The following is a 22,976-nucleotide window of genomic DNA, read 5'->3' on the forward strand; positions in this document are numbered from 1 at the left end:
GCTAATGACTAAATTACCTAGCAGTCGCAATTCGCATCGATTTTATGCGGATGCAGATGCGAAAGTTCCGCGGTTGCGGATGCGGATGCGGATATTCGCAACATCCCTGGTCTGGACACAGCTTTAGTTTTGTGGATGGGTGGATTTCATCACTAAAAATTTCACCATACAAAAATTAATTATTTTTTAATGTTTAATTTAACACGATTCTAACTATCTAAAGTTATAATTAAGTTAGTTAGTAAGTTAAAGTTAATTGTATAGCTTATATAGTGCGTCAAGGAAATCTTGTCAGTAGCAATGTACTGCAAATTAAAGTAGGGTAACACCATGTAACACTCAAAGAACAGAATTGCGCTAAGAAAAGCAGCAATGTACATCGAACCAAAACGTTTATTTTTCCGCCCTTCATACGTCAGTTCGAGTGAATTATCATAACCTCAAATTTTAGTAATGTTTACCGTCAACGAGCATGATTGTACATTGTAGGCACCTTAGCTTTGCTTGAGGTCATGCATAATCTTGGTATTTAATGGTGACAGCAGAAATTTCTCTTGAAATAGAAACGATTCAGAATGTAAACAATAAGATGATGGCTGTCATTCCATTGGCCACATTCCACAGATAACACACAGATGACACGCGATTTTGGAATTATTCGAACACAGTGTTGCTAACCCGCGATTTTTCAAATTTGCCGCCTTTTACTACTGACAAGATTTGGTTGATCCAGTATAGTTGCGCTCTCTCGAAAGGGTTTCCACGGAAGACCAGCGTCGGGGACTTCAAAGGTTCCTTGACATGAAGCTGAGTGGAGACCATTTCAGGAACGCTTTATAACTAATCTATGTCAGTGTTGTTATTAGTTAAGTTTAAATTAAGCGTTTTTGAATAAAGCTTTTTCTATTCTATTCTATTCTATTATAGTGGGCTGTATATTGAGGATATTTATGGTATTTATACAATCATTAGTGGCTTAAATTTGAAGTTATCGCTTTCGGAAAATAAGAACGTCAGACGGTGATGACAACCATGGTATGGTAATGACTCTTTTATGGACGGTAATGATACTGCATGTACGGTGATGTGTAAGCGGTGGACTCGCGTCTCGTGGCGCGGCTCGCGGCTCGTCTCGTGGCTCGCGCGAGAGTCTAATCTGCATATTAGAGGGAGCAAGTGATATTGCTATCTCATTCTACCGCATGGCTGCGTCCCTTGGAGTGGCCGGCGTTGGCCCATCGTGTAGAGGAGCCATTACGGTCCAATGACATTGGTCAGCGCACAATACAATTTCCAGCGATTGAAACCATAGCTCAAACAACATTTTTGAAGTTTACATTCTCGGCCTGACAGGCGGTCATTACTGTCCCCTTTTCCTCCAGTTATTTTATTATTCGTATTCGTAATCTTCTTTAGCCAGTGTATTTGACTAGGCTTATTTGTAATTTGGTGTTAGCATTTAAACGATGGGCCTTAAAGAAGCAGTTATTTATCTAGACAATCAATTGAATACATATTATGCCGGCCAAACAATTAATGGAAGGATAGAATATGTTTTCGATAGTCCCAAAAAAGTTCGTGGTAAGTAGTAGACTTGCGATGATAAATGAATTGATGATTCATTGTCTAATTATAATTCATGTGTAATCTTATAATTCATAAGTGCACCTTGTATGTTTTGCATTCTAATTTTCTATTACCGGAAATGATTAAGTACCTATAGTTGTAATGGTTTGCTAACTGTCGAACGTTCATTTTAGTCTGAGGTGTAATAAAAAAATGCGGGTATATACAAAAATACTTCTGAACTCTGTAAAGTTTTCCCAGTCTATCCTAATGGCTGTGAGTAAGAAATCCAATAAGTATCTTAATATTGTCACACCTTTAAGATATCATTGCATTCCAAAGTACCTAGTAATACTTGTGAGTTTGGTAGGTATTTGGCCATTCTATTTAAATTTGTACTGCTCCCTTGCATTCATTAGCAAATTAAATCCTATAAGGGGCTGTCCATAAATTACGTCATTTCAAATTAGGGGGGGGGGGGGGGGGGGGGGTCTGGACATCGGATGATGGTAGCAAGACGTAGGATAGGGTGTTTCATTTTTCCGAATTTTCGATTTTCATCTGACTTTGCTCGAATTCTGGTTCCTGATTAAAAAATATTATATACCAAAAAAAAAAATTTGGTGAATATTTAGAGGTTGCACAACATCAACAAAGTTTACTCAAATAACCAACGACTCTACATCGGAGGGTAGAAAATGGTTTAAGCGGCTACCATCAAAGCGATGAGTAGTGTGATACTGAACCTTCTACATATAAATCAATTTTAAAACTAGTAGTTAACATGGATTTTGGTTACTCGATAAATGTTCTAATTAAGATTTTTCAGTTTTTCCACCTGTTTCCAAAGGAAAAGTGGTTTTATCGTGTTTTAGACGCAAACTTCAGATTTTTCATTAGATTTTAGTATCAGTTCATTGTATTTTGTTATTAAAAAAAATAGTTAATTTTCACGCAATGTATGGGGTTCTCCCTCCATATTTTCAATTTGTGCAACCTTTAAACGTTAATCGATTATTATGAAAATTGAAATAGATAGTTTTTAGAGTGGGGAGGTTCGATTGGTGAGCAAAGTCAGAAAAAATATCACAACTTTTTTTTCTCCATACAAAAGTGAAACACCCTAACGTAGGAGAAAACGGGGTCATTCGAAGCATGATTTGTGGATGATTTTAGGGGGAGGGGGGGGGGGGGGGTCAAAAATCGTCAAAAATAGATGACGTAATTTATGGACAGCCCCTTATAGGATTTAATTTGCTAATTCTCTCTTTAATGCAAATTAAATCTTATCAATTTTGATCTTGCTGTGTATGGGTCAAAATTATTTTTGTTGTCTTGTTTTTTGTACCCCACTTTTCGACTATTTTTATTTGATAAAAGACAAAAATACAAGCATGAAAGAGTGGTCAGAAAACTCAGAAACAAAACAACGAAAATAATTTTACAGTACATATGGGGCTACTTTTCCGCACTAGTGCGTAAAATAGCACTTTTCGTGCGTATGTCGAAACTTTAAAGTGCCATATGTACTGTAAAACGTTGTTCGATACACGTGCGAATAGGTAATTCGCAACTCGTGTCGATTTAAAACACTCCCTTCGGTCGTGTTTTAATTTATCGCCACTCGTTTCGAATTTCCTCTTTTTCGCACTTGTAACGAAAATAACTATTGACCCATATTATGTGTGTTTTAACACATTCAGTGCCAGCGCGAGCTACGCGCTACGAGCGTAGCCGATAACACGGGAAAAACCCGCCTACAAACAGTGAACCCCCCTATCGAGTCGCTGGCACTGAATGTGTGAAACTAATACATATTTATCTGATTTATAAAGACAAAGGGTATAGCCGGGTAAGCATGGCCAAACTGCCCTTAGCGAAAAAAACAATTTCCTTTTACTGGATTATTAACCTATGTATATGTAGTGCTTTCACCAAATATTAAGCCTCAAATGCTTCAAATTTAAAAAAAAAATGCAAAAAAAGAAAAATCATTTTTATTTTATTACAGCCAAAGTACTAATCCGATTTCTTTGTAATTTGGGTATGTTATATATATAATTAAGGTCGCTTTCTGAAAAAAATTATATTGAATTATCTCTTAAAATAATAGTAAAAAATTGAGATGAAAATTTTCAGAAAAATAAAAAAAATACGTGCGAGATAGCGACAGTTATCAAATTTACATATTTTATGTAGAATTTAATAATGTTTAACATATTTTTTTTTTCAAAAATTAAAATCGGGATTAACAGTGTGAAAAACTCGAATTTGTAACATCCCATAATACTCTCTCTTCATACAAGCAAAGCTAAGTAGTCATAAACGAATGAAGTATATTGTGAACGCAGTCTTTACGAATTTGAATTTAGAATGTGACGTATTTTATTCATCAAAGGAACTAGACCAGGATCTCTAGAACTGTGTCGTATGCATAATTGTTAGACCGCAGTTTGACTTCTGATCCTTGTAGCGGTGCTCCCAAGCTTCAAGGAACTCGATGTTGCCGGGCTGAAAAGTGGTGCCGTTTCCACCACCAGCCCTTTGAATTTTCCCCTTACAATTCTCATACATTCGCTGTCGAAAAAAATAAACTTTTTTCACATTTAGGACTTAATGTGGGTCTAGCTCTTAGCGTATTTGCACTACCTAATTAAAAATGATATCAATTGAAAGTACGTTAAATTACCTTTACAATGGCATATTTTTTGTTTGCAAAAAATATTATTTATTTGAGTTTTGGACTTTAAAAAAAAAGTTGCAAATACAAGTTTGAAGGGCCGGTGTTGTGTATGTTTGCAAAAGCAGAGGCCCGTATGAAATGTGCATCATAGGAACCTTTTTTTAGCATTTTGAAATGTAGTTTTCAATTTATTTAGACCACTGAAAACCCTGATAAATGCCAAAACGGCTGAATTCACTTACCATAAACATATTACACGACCCAACTCTTATTAGAACTAGTCCACCATTTTAACTGATATAGCTCCAGTTGTTTCTATTATTAATGATAATTTTCTGGCTTGAGTTATGAAACGAGCATTAAACACAACTTTATCTAACACCTGTTAAGTGCATACTCCTCCTCCTGACCATTTTCAGGACGTTTTTACCATAACGGAGACGCTTTAGAAATTAGCATAACGCACCACCCTTCAAACAGTTATTTTCATGTTCTTTTCAAACATCTTAAACTCAATAGGATAGGAGGATAATATTTTCTGTAAACTTAAAATATGTCCTTGTAAAGGTAAATAAACGTTCTTTCAATTAATACCAATCTTAATTAGGTAGTGCCAATACCCTAAGATCTAGACCCACATAAGTCCTATTTGTGAAAAAAGTTTAATTTTTTCTACAGCGATTGTATGAGAATTGTAAGGGGAAAATTCAAGGGGCTGGTGGTGGAAACTGCATCACTTTTCAGCCCGGCAACATCGAGTTCCTTGAAGCTTGGGAGCACCGCTACAAGGATCAGAAGTCAAACTGCGGTCTAACAATTATGCATACGACACAGTTCTAGAGATCCTGGTCTAAACAGACATTTTTCAATCGTTAACGCTCTGTATAAAATTCGTGCCTATTTTCCTGTTCCCGCGCTTTTTTTTTAAATCTCTGAATGCCGTTCGCCCTAGCCGCATATAGCCACGGAGTTTAAGGTCCGCGCTCAGCAAAATAAGTCGCGTTCTAAATTCAAATTGCGTTGGGAATATAACTTTCTAGTATAACGTACAAGTTATTTTGTATGAAGAGATGGTATTATGGGATGTTACAAATTCGAGTTTTTAACGCTGTTAATCCCGATTTTAATTTTTGAAAAAAATATATCTTAAACATTATTAAATTCTACATGAAATATGTAAATTTGATAACTGTCGCTATCTCGCATGTATTTTTTTTATTTTTCTGAAAAATTTCACATCAATTTTTTACTATTATTTTAAGAGATAATTCAATATTATTTTTTTCAGAAAACGACCTTAATTGTGTATACAACATACCCAAATTACAAAGAAATCTGATTAGTACTTTGGCTGTAATAAAATAAAAATGATTTTTCTTTTTTTGCATTTTTTTTTTAAATTTGAAGCATTTGAGGCTTAATATTTGGTGAAAGCACTACATATACATAGGTTAATAATCCAGTAAAAGGAAATTGTTTTTTTCGCTAAGGGCAGTTTGGCCATGCTTACCCGGCTATACCCTTTGTACAATGTGATTTCAATATTTTAGGTATCCATGTGAAGTTCAAAGGCGAGGCCCACACAGAGTGGCGTGAGAGTAAAGAACAGCAAACATCCGACGGGAAAACCGAGAACACTGATGAAGTACACACGGGGAATGAGGAGTACTTCCAAATATCTTACTATTTACTTGGAAGCAATACTGGTATGTTTATTTTACTTATTTTTTATACAGAGTGCTTTCTTTCAAAGTCCTCTAGTTTCAAGGGTGCATTCCTGAGCTTAAATTAAATAACTTTCTCAAGGACACGGTATTCTAATCAACTCTCAGTGTACATTTGTCTTAGGGCCTTACATTACATATTGAGTAGTATGGGGTCTTAGCGCAACTCGGCAGACGACGGGGCAGTGTACGCAGAGAAAATCCTCTTCGATAATCTTTGCTACCGTCCGCTGGTTCGCGCAGGCCTATAATATCTTGTATTTTGATCTTATCAGGCAACGAGATAGAAGTGCCAGCAGGCAAGCAAGTGTACAGCTTCACCTGCGCCCTGCCGCCCGTGCTACCATCCTCTTTCGAGGGGGAATTCGGATATGTCCGATATACGGTGAAAGTGACTCTCGACCGTCCGTGGAAGTTTGACCAGGAGACGAAGATGGCTTTCACCGTTATCAATGCTTTGGACCTTAATCTCAATCCATCTTACCGGGTAAGTAGTTTAGTTTTTAATTCGGATATGTCCGATATACGGTGAAAGTGACTCTCGACCGTCCGTGGAAGTTTGACCAGGAGACGAAGATGGCTTTCACCGTTATCAATGCTTTGGACCTTAATCTCAATCCATCTTACCGGGTAAGTAGTTTAGTTTTTAATTCGGATATGTCTGATATACGGTGAAAGTGACCCTCGACCGTCCGTGGAAGTTTGACCAGGAGACGAAGATGGCTTTCACCGTTATCAATGCTTTGGACCTTAATCTCAATCCATCTTACCGGGTAAGTAGTTTAGTTTTTAATTCGGATATGTCTGATATACGGTGAAAGTGACCCTCGACCGTCCATGGAAGTTCGACCAGGAGACAAAGATGGCTTTCACTGTTATCAACGCTTTGGATCTTAATCTGAATCCATCTTACCGGGTAAGAGGTTTGGTTTTTAATCTTGCAGGGTTATCTCTACTGATGGTGCCGTCGGAAAGTTTTCAAATATGCAAAATTTCCACTTGGAAAATTTTCGGGAATTTCTCATATTTTTGTATAAATGTTTTTTTTTTAGGAATCGAAATTTTTCATTTCCAAAATGAAATCTTCATTTGTTTTGTGATATTTTCCTGAAATTTCCGAGATCTTATCCAACTTTTTGAAAACTTTCCGCAACTTGCACAAGGCACATATGTCGTTATCACACTGATGGTGTGTGAGTGAGACAGCGCTAAGTATATAGTAATGTCTTGCTCGCACACGGAAGCAGCGTGAGCACATCCAGTGTAACGACCGCCGGATGTAGGTCACGCAATACATTACTTTAGCGACCAAAGTAAGTAAACCATCCTCCAAATATAGTAGTAACAACTAATTTAGAACTTTATTGTACATGACAAAAGGTTCAATTTTACACTTTGTGGGTTGTGGGCCTAATTTGTAGTAGCGGTCCAATTTAATGTCGTATTCCGGCTGATAGCAATTTGTTCAGCTCTGGCTATGCATTTTTAGGGTTATTTTTTTGTAATTACTGTGGCAACACCAAAGTCACAGTTTGAATTCGAATATTGCTCTGTCATGAGCTGTCAGAGCCAGGATGTCATAAGCCTACTACCAGTTAACATCGTCTGTCGCCACTCTCGTTAATTTTATCGCAATTTTGTTAAAAGCACTACTGCCAAAGCTTAGAATATTTAGAATCAGTGCTGTGTAGCCGAAGGACACCGTGCTCATCCGTGCAGTGGAGAATCCCAAGGTTTAAGTTGGGCGACCAAAGGTAAAGGTTCTAAGCTTACCTCTAGCTTGCAACAAGGGCAGCTCGGACCATCGCCAGCGGTCCACAACGGAGACCAACGGTTCATCCCACAACCCCCGGATTGCAAAGGTAACTTCGTCTTACACTATCTAGCACTTGTAGTTTAATTTCCATAGGTTAATTTTAGCATACAACAACTTTCTTGCTCAACCGACCCCTAAATTTATCCCCCTATCGCCCATTTTTTTTTGCCCGTCTATCGCCAGTGAACATTTTGGTCCTTCGAACCGGATAATTTGAAAAGTGACCTTTGGTTTTTCGTTTGTCGTTGTCTGTTGCTTCTAAATTTAGGGTAGACTTATAAACAAAATCGAGGGTAAGCAAGAAAGTTGGTGGTCGTGTAGTAGTGCTTTTACTAAACCATTCGTTCACTCGTGGTTAATACTGCTGGCAACATTGTCACAGCTGTCAAGTGTCGACGTCAGCTGTCAGTGTGTCTAGTGTCAGTCGGTACTGAGGTCGTTATATTGCAATTATTTTGTGACTTGTGTTTCTTTTCGCCGGTTTAGTGTATATAATTGCATTTAAAACAATATGAGTGTACATGGTGATAGTGAGGCGGAGCCCGCGACCGTAGACATGTTCCGTGTCGCGCGGGGTTACGCTATATTCAGGTTAGAGAACATTGAAAGTTCGGACTTAAGAGGTTATGATGAATCGGACATAAAGGATTTAGAAAAAGACTTTCACAAGGCTCAGCTAAGCATTTTACGTCCGCTGAAACCTGAAAGACGTGCGGAAGAGTACGAAGTTACGAGGGAGTTTGAAAGTAAGTTAAAGTCAGTGAAATGTAGATTAAGACAAATGGCCAAAAGTGAGATAAGTGATAAGTCTGATGTGAAACCTTTAACGCTTGAAAATAATTTAGCCAAGCTTCCTAAAATAGCAATTAAGCCATTTGATGGAAAATTGGAAAGTTGGGTGTCTTTCAAAGAGCTTTATGACTCGCTCATACATAGTCGAACCACAATTAGTAACGTGGAAAAATTACATTACCTACTGTCAAGCGTTCAGGGTTCCGCATATGATTTAATTAAAAGTTTTCCTCTGTCGGGTGACAATTATAGCAGTGCATATGAGACGCTGTCCAACTATTATGATAGGAAGAGGCAAATCGCTGTTATGTATTATGAGAAACTGCTAAATTGTGAGCCAGTCAAAACTAAAACAGATTTGGAAAGGGTTTTTAGAACTTTTAATGAAAATTTAAATATTTTATCCAAATTTAACCTCCCCGATAAGAACTTTATGTTGTACTATTTGCTTTGGGCAAAATTAGATGTTGCCACTCGGGAAGCATTTGAATTACAACTTACTTCCAATACTGAGGTTCCAAAGTTTGAGGACTTGAAATGTTTTATTGAAAAGCGGAGTAGGGCTTTGGAAAACTCAAGTGTTAGTGTTAGGCCTCAAGCTCAGAACGTTAAACCATTGCCTAAAAACAAAACTGCCTTGGTCGTTTCGACTCCGTCAACACCGAGCTGTGTTTGTTGTTCGGGTCAACATAGTCTCGACAAATGTACCAAGTTTCTAAATTTAGATAATGATGGCCGGTTTAATTTTGTTAAGGAGAAGGGTTTGTGTATTTTATGTTTCTCGAATGCCCATAGAGTGAAAACTTGTCGGGCTTCTCGCTGTAGTGTGTGTCATCGTTCGCACCACAGTTTATTGCATTTTACAAAGAATGTTGAAGCATCCACGGTTACAGAGACTGCTACTGCAGCACCTAGCAATAACATGAGCAGTACTAGCAAGAGTAGTAGTAACACGGTTTTAACTGCTATGGCGGGAGAGAATACAATATTTTTTGCTACTGCCAGGATGTTAATTCGGGACAGTTCTGGTGTCTTCCGCCCAGTGCGTGCGCTTCTGGATGGTGCGAGTGCATGCAATCTTATATCAAAGTCTTGTGCTGAAATGCTAGGGTTTGAGACTTCTGGCCAACACACCGTGTTTGGCATTGGCAATTCGCCCAATCAAACATTTGGCTCACTTTCATGTGAGGTCAAGCCAATGGGTAATAAACCCTCTTCGCTGAGTACTAAGCTCGAAGCTTTCGTTTTGTCGCCGGTATGTGCTGACCAACCTCCACAACCTGTCGATTCGTCGGGTTGGTCGCACACCAAAAATTTATCGCTGGCTGATCCTGATTTTGCCCGTCCGGCGCCGGTGGACTTGTTGCTTAACGCACAGGTCTTCGTTTCGTCGTTGTTGCCCGGTATACGGCGCGGGGAATCTGGACAGCCTACTCTGTTGAAAACCATCTATGGATGGGTCGTTATGGGTGAGTGTGACGCCAGTCAGCTCACATCAAGCGCTCTCGTATCGTCTCGCAACAATAATAAACATTGTTTTTTCGTGTCGAGTCCCTCACAGATTTTGTCGCTCGACGATTCCATAAAAAAATTTTGGGAATTGGAAAACGTTAGTTCTCCGACTAAACCTGTCGTATCTGAGGAGGACCAACGCTGCGAGGACTATTTTCGTGAGAAATACTATCGTAATGAGGATGGCAGGTTCGTAGTTCCGTTACCATTTGTCGATCCCGCGAACAAACCTACCTTCCTCAATTCGCGCGAAATCGCTCTCAAGCGTTTCACGTCGTTAGAACGCAAATTGAATTCCAACCCTGAGTTCAAAAGGGCGTATGTGGAATTCATGGATGACTACGAGTCTCGTGGTCACTTGGAGGAAGTGGCACCTCCTTCTACGAGTGAAGGCCACTTCTATTACATACCTCACCATGGTATTCTGCGTGACTCCGTCACCACTCCTCTTCGCGTGGTCTTCGACGCCAGCGCTAAGGACGCCAACGAGAAGTCCTTAAACGCTACTCTTTTCGCTGGGCCCAAGCTTCAGACCAACATTTTCGATCTGCTCACACGCTTTCGTTGGCATGCCGTCGTCTTCACAGGTGACGTGAAACAGATGTACAGGCAGATTCTGGTTCCTGAAGAGGATGCTGAATTTCAGCGCATTTTGTGGCGGCCCTCTACTGTCGGTCCTGTGCGCGACTACCGTCTTAAAACGGTAACCTACGGGGTTTCTGCTGCGCCATTCCAAGCCCTTCGTACAATGGCTCAACTTGCTAGTGATTCTGCAGCCAACTACCCAGGTGGTTCAACCGTTCTCGCTCGTGACATCTACGTTGACGACGTCGTCACCGGAGCGGATTCTGTCGAGCAGGCGCGTTCGCTTCAAGCGGAACTTACTAACATATTGTCGTCGGGGGGTTTTCATCTCAGGAAGTGGACCTCCAATAGTAGTGAGTTCCTGGAGAGTCTTCCGTCTTCTGATCTGTACTCGGAAGACTTTAAACACTTCGAAGAAATGACTGACATTTCTTTAAAGATATTGGGCTTGCTATGGCAACCTCAATCTGATTCCTTTCGTTTTCGTGTAGCATCTACTCCTAACGGCCGATGCACAAAGCGCACTATTCTGTCGGAGATAGCTAGAATCTTCGATCCATTGGGTTTCCTGTCGCCTGTAACATTCCTCGCCAAGTATCTGATGCAGTTACTTTGGGTTTCGGGCGTCTCCTGGGATGGAGATGTCCCGGAAAGCATCAGACTGGAATGGCAGGAATTCAAAACTCAACTCTCGTCGCTGAGTGCTGTAGATGTGCCTCGCCGTTTAGTTGGTAAATTCGACGTGCTACATCTCCACGGATTTTGTGACGCGTCAGAACGTGGCTTCTGTGCCGTAATCTATTGCCGTACAGTAACTGAGGACAGTGACGTTGACGTCCAACTGGTGTGTGCTAAGTCCAAGGTCGCGCCGTTACGTAAATTGTCAGTGCCGCGTCTCGAATTGCTCGCAGCGGTTCTGCTGTCGGACTTGATGGCTTCGGTCGTGGAGGCTTTGAAGCCTTTCCACTCGGTAGATAGAGTCTTTGCATGGTCGGACTCGAGTGTGACGTTAACCTGGATCAAGTCGTGTCCGTCCAGGTGGAAAACGTTCGTGGCCAACCGTGTGTGCCATATTCAGGACGTCATCCCTCCCGACTCTTGGCATCATGTCAGAACCACTGACAATCCAGCCGACTGCGGATCGCGTGGTTTGCTTCCTCGAGACTTGGTCAATCAAACAGGTTGGTGGAACGGGCCTGATTGGCTCAGACTCCCCACTGAGAGCTGGCCTAAGTCAGTGCTGACGCCAGATAGGGATGTCCTTCACGACGAACAAAAGATTACGGTCCTCGTAGTGTCCAATGATAACGCACTGGTTGACAACTTATTGGAGAAGTTCTCGTCGCTAAGAACACTCCAACGTATCTTAGCGTATTGTCGCCGCTTCGCGAACAACGCGAGGAACCAAAAGACGGCCGCGAAGTTATTACGCGGACCTTTGACACCTCTCGAATTGAAGCAGTCACTGATGCTTCTCGTGCGCTCCGTGCAACAGCGCTGCTTTTCTCAGGAAATCGAAAAGATTTCGAATAGTCATTCGAACTCTCTTCCGAAAGCGTTCCGGAAACTGTCCCCGTTCACGGATGACGCGGGTCTCTTAAGGGTGGGCGGTCGCCTGTCGCGAGCTTCTCTCGACTTCGACGTGAAGCATCCGTTGCTTCTACCTCGCGACAGTCGTCTGACCTTCCTTCTTATCGACGAATACCATAGACGGTTCATGCATCCAGGCATCCAAACGCTTCACAACTTGTTGTCGCAGCATTTTTGGGTCATGTGTCCAAAACGGGCTATTTACGCAGTCGTGTCAAAATGTATGAAGTGCTTTCGGGTGCGGCCACCGGGTGCTCCTGCGCCATTCATGGGGGACTTACCTTCCTATCGAATATCCCAGCTGAAAGCTTTCTCGAGCGCAGCGGTCGATTTTGGTGGGCCTTTCGATATCGCTCTCGGTCGCGGACGCGGTAATAAGACGTACAAAGGTTACATTTGCGTCTTCGTCTGTACCGCCACAAAGGCCATTCACACCGAGCTTGTCACCGAGTTGTCTTCGGATGCTTTCCTCGCCGCACTTCGGCGTTTCGTCGCTCGTCGTGGTCGGTGCAGCCGGTTAGTGTCTGACCAAGGCAAAAATTTTGTCGGTGCGAACAACATCCTGCAACGTCTAGTGATGGATGCTGCTGCACACCATTCAATCAATTTTGAATTTAACCCGCCGGGTAGCCCACATTTCTCAGGACTCGCTGAAGCTGGAATAAAGGCCGTGAAAACACACTTGTCGCGTGTCGTCGGGAACCAAAGGTTGACTTATGAGGAGTTTTCGACTATTTTAACCCAAATCGAGGCTTTGCTCAACTCAAGGCCCCTCACTCCTCTTAGCACCGACCCTAATGACCTGACGGCTCTGACTCCTGGTCACTTCCTCACCACGGAGCCCCTGTCGGTCGTGCCTGAGGAAGACCTGTCGGACGTTCGGGTTAGCCCCCTCCAACGCTGGAAGCTGCTTCAGAAGATGCACCAGGACTTCTGGAACAAATGGTCGAAGGAGTATATGCATACTCTCCAGCAGCGGATGAAGTGGCACGACAGACAGCCCAACGTCCAAGTCGGCGCACTCGTGCTCGTTGTGAACGAGCAGACGAGCCCAATGAAGTGGCCCCTGGGTCGCATTATCGACACACACCCCGGATCTGACGGGATCTGTCGTGTGGTTACTGTGCGCACTGCCACAGGGTTGTACAAGCGGCCTGTGGTCAAACTGTGCCCACTGCCTGCGTAGTCGCTTTAGAGCGCTACCTTTGTGTTGTCCATTTGTTGTTGTTTAGTTTTAATATTGTCGCGCTTACTTAACTCTATTGTTTTATTTTCGCTTAGTCAAAATACAAATGCATTTTGGTGGGCGGAATGTTCAGCTCTGGCTATGCATTTTTAGGGTTATTTTTTTGTAATTACTGTGGCAACACCAAAGTCACAGTTTGAATTCGAATATTGCTCTGTCATGAGCTGTCAGAGCCAGGATGTCATAAGCCTACTACCAGTTAACATCGTCTGTCGCCACTCTCGTTAATTTTATCGCAATTTTGTTAAAAGCACTACTGCCAAAGCTTAGAATATTTAGAATCAGTGCTGTGTAGCCGAAGGACACCGTGCTCATCCGTGCAGTGGAGAATCCCAAGGTTTAAGTTGGGCGACCAAAGGTAAAGGTTCTAAGCTTACCTCTAGCTTGCAACAAGGGCAGCTCGGACCATCGCCAGCGGTCCACAACGGAGACCAACGGTTCATCCCACAACCCCCGGATTGCAAAGGTAACTTCGTCTTACACTATCTAGCACTTGTAGTTTAATTTCCATAGGTTAATTTTAGCATACAACAACTTTCTTGCTCAACCGACCCCTAAATTTATCCCCCTATCGCCCATTTTTTTTTGCCCGTCTATCGCCAGTGAACACAATTAATTAAGTATTTTATGTTCAAGTAAATAAGCCTCATTTTTGTACTTAATTATCAGTCTGTTTATTAGTTGTTGAAAGTTACACTAAAGTAATGATACTAATGAGAGTAGTTTTACTTTACTCTAAAAATTGAATTACATCACATTCATTAGAACCGGCAGTAATTACTTATTTATAAAAGCATAAGTGTTATTCATTAATTAAGAAAATTTTATTATGCAATTGCAAATTAACAAATAAGTCCACTTATTCCGTCTAAAGAAGGCGTAAAAAATGTCTAAGAAAAATCATCAGTTTATAAGATTTTTAGAAGAGAGAATGACAGGGAAATTGTTGGCTGGCTTTCCAAACCTTTTTGCCTCAAACCTCTATTCTATAATTAAAAATGAATTATGGCCCCTTTATTTTTTGTGTCATATTATAGTCCCAAGAGACAATAGTAGCATAGTTTGTTAGAAGACATTGTACACCACCTTCTTCTGACACGCTTGGTAGACGACCCTCAATGGAAAGGGTTTATAAGTATCACAAAAAAGCGTGTTTGGTGAATTTAAATGCCTTAAAATCAGGTTTTAAAGAGTGACCTAGGAGAACGTAACCTTGGCAACGAGTGACAAGAAAAATTTGATTCACTTAACATTAATAAAGTAATCACTGATTAATTTTGATAAAATAATTACTTATACAGGAGCCAATCCGCATGCAGCTGGAGAAGACGTTCTGCTGTTTCTGCTGTGCGTCCCCACCGCTGTCCGTGGACATCCAAGCCCCGGTGTCCGGCTACTGTCCGGGACAAGTGATCCCCTTGTCTGTGGACATTGAAAATAAGAGCAATGTGCAGTTGCATTTGGTTAAACTGTTTTTAAGAAAGGTGAGTGTTAATTATTTCGTGTTAATCCTCCATTCCGCTGCTTTTGCTGCGCTCCACCACTTTCCGTGGACATCCAAGCTCCGGTGTCCGGCTACTGTCCGGGACAAGTGATCCCCTTGTCTGTGGACATTGAAAATAAGAGCAATGTGCAGTTGCATTTGGTTAAACTGTTTTTAAGAAAGGTGAGTGTTAATTATTTCGTGTTAATCCTCCATTCCGCTGCTTTTGCTGCGCTCCACCACTTTCCGTGGACATCCAAGCTCCGGTGTCCGGCTACTGTCCGGGACAAGTGATCCCCTTGTCTGTGGACATTGAAAATAAGAGCAATGTGCAGTTGCATTTGGTTAAACTGTTTTTAAGAAAGGTGAGTGTTAATTATTTCGTGCTAATCTTCCATTTCGCTGCTTTTGCTGCACTCCACCGCTGTCCGTGGACATCCAAGCCCCGGTGTCCGGCTACTGTCCTGGACAAGTGATCCCCTTGTCTGTGGACATTGAGAATAAGAGCAATGTGCAGCTGCATTTGGTTAAACTGTTTTTAAGAAAGGTAAGTGTTATATTTATTTCGTGCTATTCCTCTATTCCACTGCAGTCAGCGGACATACAAGCCCCGGTGTCCGGCTACTGTCCGGGACAAGTGATCCCCTTAACTGTGGACATTGAAAAAAAAACTACCACAAAAAAAACATAAGACAAACGTACACTAGTTGTGTATCTTTATGAAATGTGAGGATGTCTTAAAATAATAAAATTATATAATAATTTAATTAATTGTATAATTTAGAAAAGTTGGTTAAGTACAAGAAGGCGATGCACTAAAACTGCATTTTCTAGATAACCTATTATCTTGAATTCCTTACGTCTGTAATATTATTCCAAAAACAACTTTACTCCATCTATCATTAAGTCCATATTTGAAAACGACGACGAAGTGATCCTTTCTTCTATATTTTTAACGACAATCACCTTTGTGTTTACCCTACTGCGGCGAAGCAAAGAAATTCTATGTGTTTACTTATCGGACATAACTACATAAGTACATACACAGGAGTGATGGGTAGGACATCAATTTAAAATGAGTTTGTATGAGTACCTCATTTTCTAAAATGAGGTGTTACAATGTCTTACTTCAAATGAGGTGAGGTACTAGCATATTTTCAGCGTCGACTATTCCATTAATTCCAACGGCGACAAAAATATTTAATGTATATACATATTTACGTATTCATCACTTCCTTTATAAATAAATAAATAGTAACATTTAATTGGAGTGCAATTCTGGACGTTAAGAATAGAACTTTTAGGAGAAAGATAATTTTAGAATCAAGTAAAATGAATAGAGGAGTGAAGTAAGACATTTTTGCGGTACGAAGTACTGCGACAAATTAACAAAATGAGTGGTACAAATGAGGTGCCTCACGAGTGAGCGACTCAACACTAATACACAGGTATGTCCGATTGTCATCCACAAATGTTCTCATGTAGACGTTTTAAAGCTATACCGTTTTTGATGAATGTATCGTCAGATTTATGAGGGGAGACCGCAAATGAAATGGGAACAGTACCGCAAAGTAAAATGCGCAGATTCGTCTTTTTTAACATTTACAATTCACCAAATTGTGAGCCTATCAAATACATATTTGGTAATTTTTGAGCCTATTGTGTCCCACTGCTAGGTAAAGGCCTCCCCCCTCCTCTTCCATTAATCCCGGTTTTGAGCTACATGCATCTGGTCAGTCTCTCAAAAAGGAGTCCAAGTTATCCCGCCATCGCCGACGAGGTCTGCCGGATCCCCGGTTAGACTCGTGGGGCACACTCCGTGGTTATCTTATCTAGCTTTATAGAACTACATTTACAAATTGATATTTAATCGGATTATGCTTACTATGTAAGGATTATTTATTTTTACGTATAATTTTAAATTTGTATCCAGACTGACATGTAAATTAGCTTTACGAATAAAATGATTATGATTATGATTATCTTGGCCCACGCGTCATTTGGCATGCGGCAGACATGACCATCAGCCCAGTCCCACTTTAACTATAACAATAGACACGTTGCAAAATATTTTCACACAGTTACCTCAGCGTTATGTAACGGATTCATAAAAAACTTAACCAAAACACACGAAACAAGTCTGTTACTCGTATTACGTCATCATGAATACATTGTGCTAATAACGCTAGTTGAGTCATAGGCTCAGCCAAATGAATGTGGTAAACAGCGGCTACATAAAAATAAAAATGTTTAACGTTAACATTAGTAACAGTTTGAGGAATTTGTACCCAAAATGGCAAAAAAGTGAACCAACCCTTAGTTTCCAAAACTAACAGAGTCCTTTTTTTTCGGTATATATTACAATATATACATAACAGTTATAAATGTCGCTATTTAGTGTACCTACTGAGTTAAAATCTTTATAGGTAGGTAAATATTTAGAGGGGTATTCCATGTAGTACACATACCTATTGTCCGCATTGCACTGATGACTCTTGTAGAATGTTGCTCTTTCTCGTTCGATAGGTTTTAAGTTGTCTCTGCAAAACAGCGTTATGCACGATGTCTAAATTTTGATTCCCATATTTCCCAATCATTTAAGCCTTTGAGCGCTTTATGTCATAAACACAAACATCACTACACACACAAACAGTAACTACTTGTAAGCTTCCTCTTAATTTAGTTAATCTCTTCTTAAATTAGTGAACCTAACTTTAACTTTTATACTAATTCTTAGTTATTTAAATGTCGGTAATATTTTCTGTAAATTTTTCTAATGTCAATTGCATTCTAGGAGCCCAAGTCACAGGCATAGCCTAGTTTGGGATCCACCTGTGTCCATGTGTCTGTAAGATCGTCTTCGTTTGTCAATAAAAAAAAAATCTATTCTATTCTATACTCAAACGTCAAGATTCCGCCGATCCCGCGGGCGCAAGCGACCTACTCGTAAGTGTGAAGGTTACTTTGACAGCGTCCGCCATAACACCTATAGTGGTCCTTGGCGCGGTGGGCACGACTAGTAACGACACCTTTATGTGTTCTTGGCGTTCAAAAGGTTTTTTATTTCAGGTTGTGACATACCGAGCGACTTCGCCAAGCACAGCCACAAAGAAATGCAAAGAAGTGGTACTAACGGTGCAAGAGGGCCCCGCCCCGGCCGGCTCCACCAAACACTGGGACATGCGGCTAGAGATACCCCCGATACCGCCCTCTAACCTCGTCAACTGCAGCATTATCGACCTGGATTACGATTTGAAGGTAAAGTAATCTGTTGTTATATCCTAACTAACAGAGAAGTGGTACTAACGGTGCAAGAGGGCCCCGCCCCGGCCGGCTCCACCAAACACTGGGACATGCGGCTAGAGATACCCCCGATACCGCCCTCTAACCTCGTCAACTGTAGCATTATCGACCTGGATTACGATTTGAAGGTAAAGTAATCTGTTGTTATATCCTAACTAACAAGGAAGTGGTACTAACGGTCCAGGAGGGCCCCGCCCCGGCCGGCTCCACCAAACACTGGGACATGCGGCTAGAGATACCCCCGATACCGCCCTCTAACCTCGTCAACTGTAGCATTATAGACCTGGATTACGATTTGAAGGTAAAGTAATCTGTTGTTATATCCTAACTAACAGAGAAGTGGTACTAACGGTGCAAGAGGGCCCCGCCCCGGCCGGCTCCACCAAACACTGGGACATGCGGCTAGAGATACCCCCGATACCGCCCTCTAACCTCGTCAACTGTAGCATTATAGACCTGGACTACGATTTGAAGGTAAAGTAATCTGTTGTTATATCCTAACAAGGAAGTGGTATAGTTTGTAGCTTTCTAGTAGACCCCGAAGGCTTATCCTACCGCACGTGCTACTTACCTGCAAAAAAGGGTCCTAATTATTCTATTTGGCACCTGAGCGCGGGCTAGTCCAACGCTCAAAAAACCAGTGTAGGTGCGCTCTCCGATAACGCGCCTTTGTTACGCATCTCGATGACACATTTTAGACTGGTTCTGTAGCGTCCGACTCGCCGGCACTCGGTAACCGAAGTACCGATTTTTTATGCAGGTGGTTGTGGCACGTGGCACGAGCGGTTTTTTTCTTAACAATAGACAATAGGATTAGCCTTCGGGGTCTATTAGAAAGCTACAAACTATAGCATTATAGACCTGGACTACGATTTGAAGGTAAAGTAATCTGTTGACAGGCGTCAACAGATTCAGAGTTTTAAGGGTAAAACTCTCGCGTTTTGTACAGTCGCCGTCAGATATATCGGAGCAGCCAAGGCCCTCACAAATATCTGAACACGCCTCTATTGTCGAGGCGTTAAAGTGCCTGTTCATATATTTTTGACCACCTCGGCAGCTCTGCATATTTAATTGCACAAACGGGTCTACCGCGACTTAATATCATTGTTTTAATATTAAATTCCCACGTTTCAGCTGAGTTGCACCAGTTGTGCAACTGTAAGATGTGTGCTGTGTTTGTGTAATTAAACTCTTTGGTCGTCAAAGAAGTCAAGTTAACTGACACGCGCGGTTACAGGCCCTTACAACCCAATAATAACCTTTGTGCATTCCGACAAAGTTCGCGATGATGCTTCGCGGGCGATAACCGTGGCGTTCAAAGGGTTATAATAATTTCAACTCGGTACCTCCCCGAGTGCCTAAGATAAAAGGATTTAAGACGGACGGATAAAGTGATCCTATAAGGGTTCCGCATTTTCCTTTTGACGTACGGAACCCCAAAAAAATTTCAGCAAAGTTTATTGTTATAGTTTAGTACTCAATAGGGTATTTGTAATTTTTTTTATGAATGGTATAAGTCGATCGGATATGTTTTGAGGATCAAATGTCTGTATGGGACCCACTGTCTTAAAGCAATATAAAAGTCACAAATGATGGTCAAAGTCTGGCACCCACACTTTACTGGCGAAACGCTTCTAAGAAGATGACAATACATCGTGACGTCACCATGTAACGTTAGAATAGAAGCCGTTTCGATGTATGAAAACAAGGAGATTGCGATTTTGTGGGTGAAATATTGCGTTTATGTAATATGTATAAGGTATTGTTGCTATAAGGTATTCAACACGTGTTAACAACCCTATTACTGACAACATGATATTTCCGCAGGTAGAGTGCGTAGTGTCGGGGCTGCACACGAACCTGAAGGACCGCAAGTACGTGACGGTCGGCACCGTGCCGCTCACGGGCGGCCCGCACCCCTCCGCGCCACCCGCCCCTGCCCCGTCGTCTCCCGGCCAGCCTGCTGTGCTGCCGCTCGGCCCAGGGGAAATTGCGCAGCCTAACGTAAGATCACGCACAGGATGGGTTTTTAGGGTTCCGTGACGGTCGGCACCGTGCCGCTCACGGGCGGCCCGCACCCCTCCGCGCCACCCGCCCCTGCCCCGTCGTCTCCCGGCCAGCCTGCTGTGCTGCCGCTCGGCCCAGGGGAAATTGCGCAGCCTAATGTAAGATATAGTGCCAATTGCACCATCCTCACTTGACAGACTGATCAACGTAACCCGGCGCGCCGCGACGCTTCACTATGAAACTTTCTTTACAATAAAATTAGCGAACTCTTTAACGATGACAAACAGTATTAAATTGTACAACGGGACTTAATTGCGTATCGTTTTAAAGATTTACTTCCGACGTTTATAATGTGTAAAAAGCGTGAAAGTTTAAATCAGTGTGATGACAAACAGTTTAGTGCAACCGACCCATAGTCTTGCAAACAAAATTTGACAGTCAGTAAGAACCTGAAAAACTACTCGTCTCTCTCTTTTGGGTGCTGGCCCTAGCGCAAGACAAAGATAGTATGATTCTCTCTGTCTATGTTTGAAATGGGACAGTCCTGGACCAATACCCTTCTTCATTATACGGGAGTGGCTTTTAGAACGCAGATTCTATAAATTGAATGATTTTTTGCTATAGTAATATAAAGGCTTAAATAAAATAAAATAAAATGTAAATTATAAATATTGTAATGTAATGTTAGAAATATTTATTATTTAGGTATATAATATTATTTAGTTATTTAGTCAATTTTCAATGAATTTGTACATATGTAAATAATTGTGAATATTTTGCATGCTATAGAATATGGCTAATTAAGGAATGTACATAACATTGTAATAACACCTGTAAACCAACCCTTATTATAGCAAAATAAATTGGATTGATTGATTGATTGATATATTTTGCCATGGCTCACTTTGGTAGCCCATACTAGTTTTTTCCGAAAGTGACTGCTATCTGACCTTCCAAAACTATTAAGACTAGGCCGGTTTCCTCACGATGTTTTTCTTCACTGAAAAGGGATCGGTATTATACCAAATCACGTTACGTATCTAAATTCTAAGAAGTGATCGCGAGGGATTCCAACGCGCGACTGAAAGTCTTTACCGCTAGGCTACCAACATATACTCTACCTAAATTGTGATTGTTCCTGTTAGATTAAGCCTGTTATCATAATTAATCATATTAGTTAGTACTAGATGCTTATTAGAAAATAAAACTTCAGCGTAGGATGTAGGTAACTCAATGTAGTAATGTTTTCAATCTGACTACACAATACAGGCGTAGCCTAGTGTGGCAGTCATAGGTTAAGTAAAACCTGTAAACTTTTTGGCAAATAAAACTATTTTTTTTTTTTTTAATATTTATTATTTAATCGCAGGGTCCGCCGGGAGGGGACGCGGCCGGCGGCTGGGTGATGCCCGGGTCCGGGCCCTCGGCGCCGCACCAGTCGCTCTACCCTACTCTCTGTAAGTATTTTTAGGGTTCCGTACCCAAAGGGTAAAAACGGGACCCTATTACTAAGACTCCGCTGTCCGTCCGTCCGTCCGTCCGTCTGTCACCAGGCTGTATCTCACGAACCGTGATAGCTGGACAGTTGAAATTTTCACAGATGATGTATTTCTGTTGCCGCTATAACAACAAATACTAAAAACATAATAAAATAAAGATTTAAGTGGGGCTCCCATACAACAAACGTGATTTTTGACCGAAGTTAAGCAACGTCGGGCGGGGTCAGTACTTGGATGGGTGACCGTTTTTTTGCTTGTTTTTTTACTTGTTTTGTTCTATTTTTTGTTGATGGTGCGGAACCCTCCGTGCGTGAGTCTGACTCGCACTTGGCCGGTTTTTTTTGTAGTGTCCGACCGAAACATGTTTTTTGCCGAAACCGAAGGTTCGGCATTGGCTCTAGTTTCGCCCGAAACCGAAACTATTGCAGATTTATTAAAATCGTTGAATAAATTTCATTAAACCGCTTTTATACACACGCGTCGACCGTCCAGTGGCGCCATCATTAGGGGAATTGTGTTTTCTAATAAACCAATTGATTTCTGTATAGGTACATAAATATTGTTGTCCTACTTACTTCCCAACTGTTGGTCTTTGTCTTTAGTTTAGTTTCATAGTACTATTTCGTATGTTTCGTCCCGGCCGAAAGGTTTGGACGTTTTTTGGCCGAAACCGAATCTTCGGTCGGACACTAATTTTTTAATTCAGTGAATATGTACTTTTGGAAATAATCGCTCTGGAAATCATAGAGTATGTTCAAAAAAATAAATATATAATTAATCTAATCAGCCGGGCTAGCACATGATTGGTGCGACAGTATCTCGCCACGAGATAGACTACCCGTGCCTCTAATTAATTAATACAGCTAGAAATACATACATATATACATACCGGTCAAAATCATAACCCTCCTTTTGCGTTGCCGTAGTCAGGTAAAAAGACGGGTAGAGTCTCTCGCGGCGAGATACTGTCGCGCCAATAATGTGCTAGGCCAACTGTGTCTGATATAAACTTTATCCACAGCCATGCCAGTATACAAGGAGTCCACATACACCGCGCGTACGATTCAGGACCGCGGCGACAACACACACACTCGTATCGCGGGGCCGGCCAACTTCGCCCCCTTCTACCCTACATACGCGGCCGTACAGCCTCCCCCGCTACCTCAGTAG

The 22,976-nt window shown here is 41.5% G+C and overlaps 1 protein-coding gene across 1 annotated transcript; it reads left to right on the forward strand.

Moving 5' to 3' along the window:
* The first annotated feature begins 1,387 nt into the window (after positions 1-1,387).
* On the forward strand, positions 1,388-22,976 carry LOC134656289 (arrestin domain-containing protein 3). Its single transcript, XM_063511807.1, has 8 exons — positions 1,388-1,581; positions 5,800-5,955; positions 6,249-6,460; positions 14,816-14,998; positions 18,067-18,255; positions 20,128-20,304; positions 21,677-21,764; positions 22,828-22,976. Exons 1-8 carry the CDS (start codon positions 1,467-1,469, stop codon positions 22,974-22,976), a joined length of 1,269 nt encoding a protein of 422 aa, XP_063367877.1. The 5' UTR covers positions 1,388-1,466.

The sequence above is a fragment of the Cydia amplana genome, chromosome 18 (genome assembly GCF_948474715.1).
Source record: "Cydia amplana chromosome 18, ilCydAmpl1.1, whole genome shotgun sequence".
NCBI classification, from domain to species: domain Eukaryota; kingdom Metazoa; phylum Arthropoda; class Insecta; order Lepidoptera; family Tortricidae; genus Cydia; species Cydia amplana.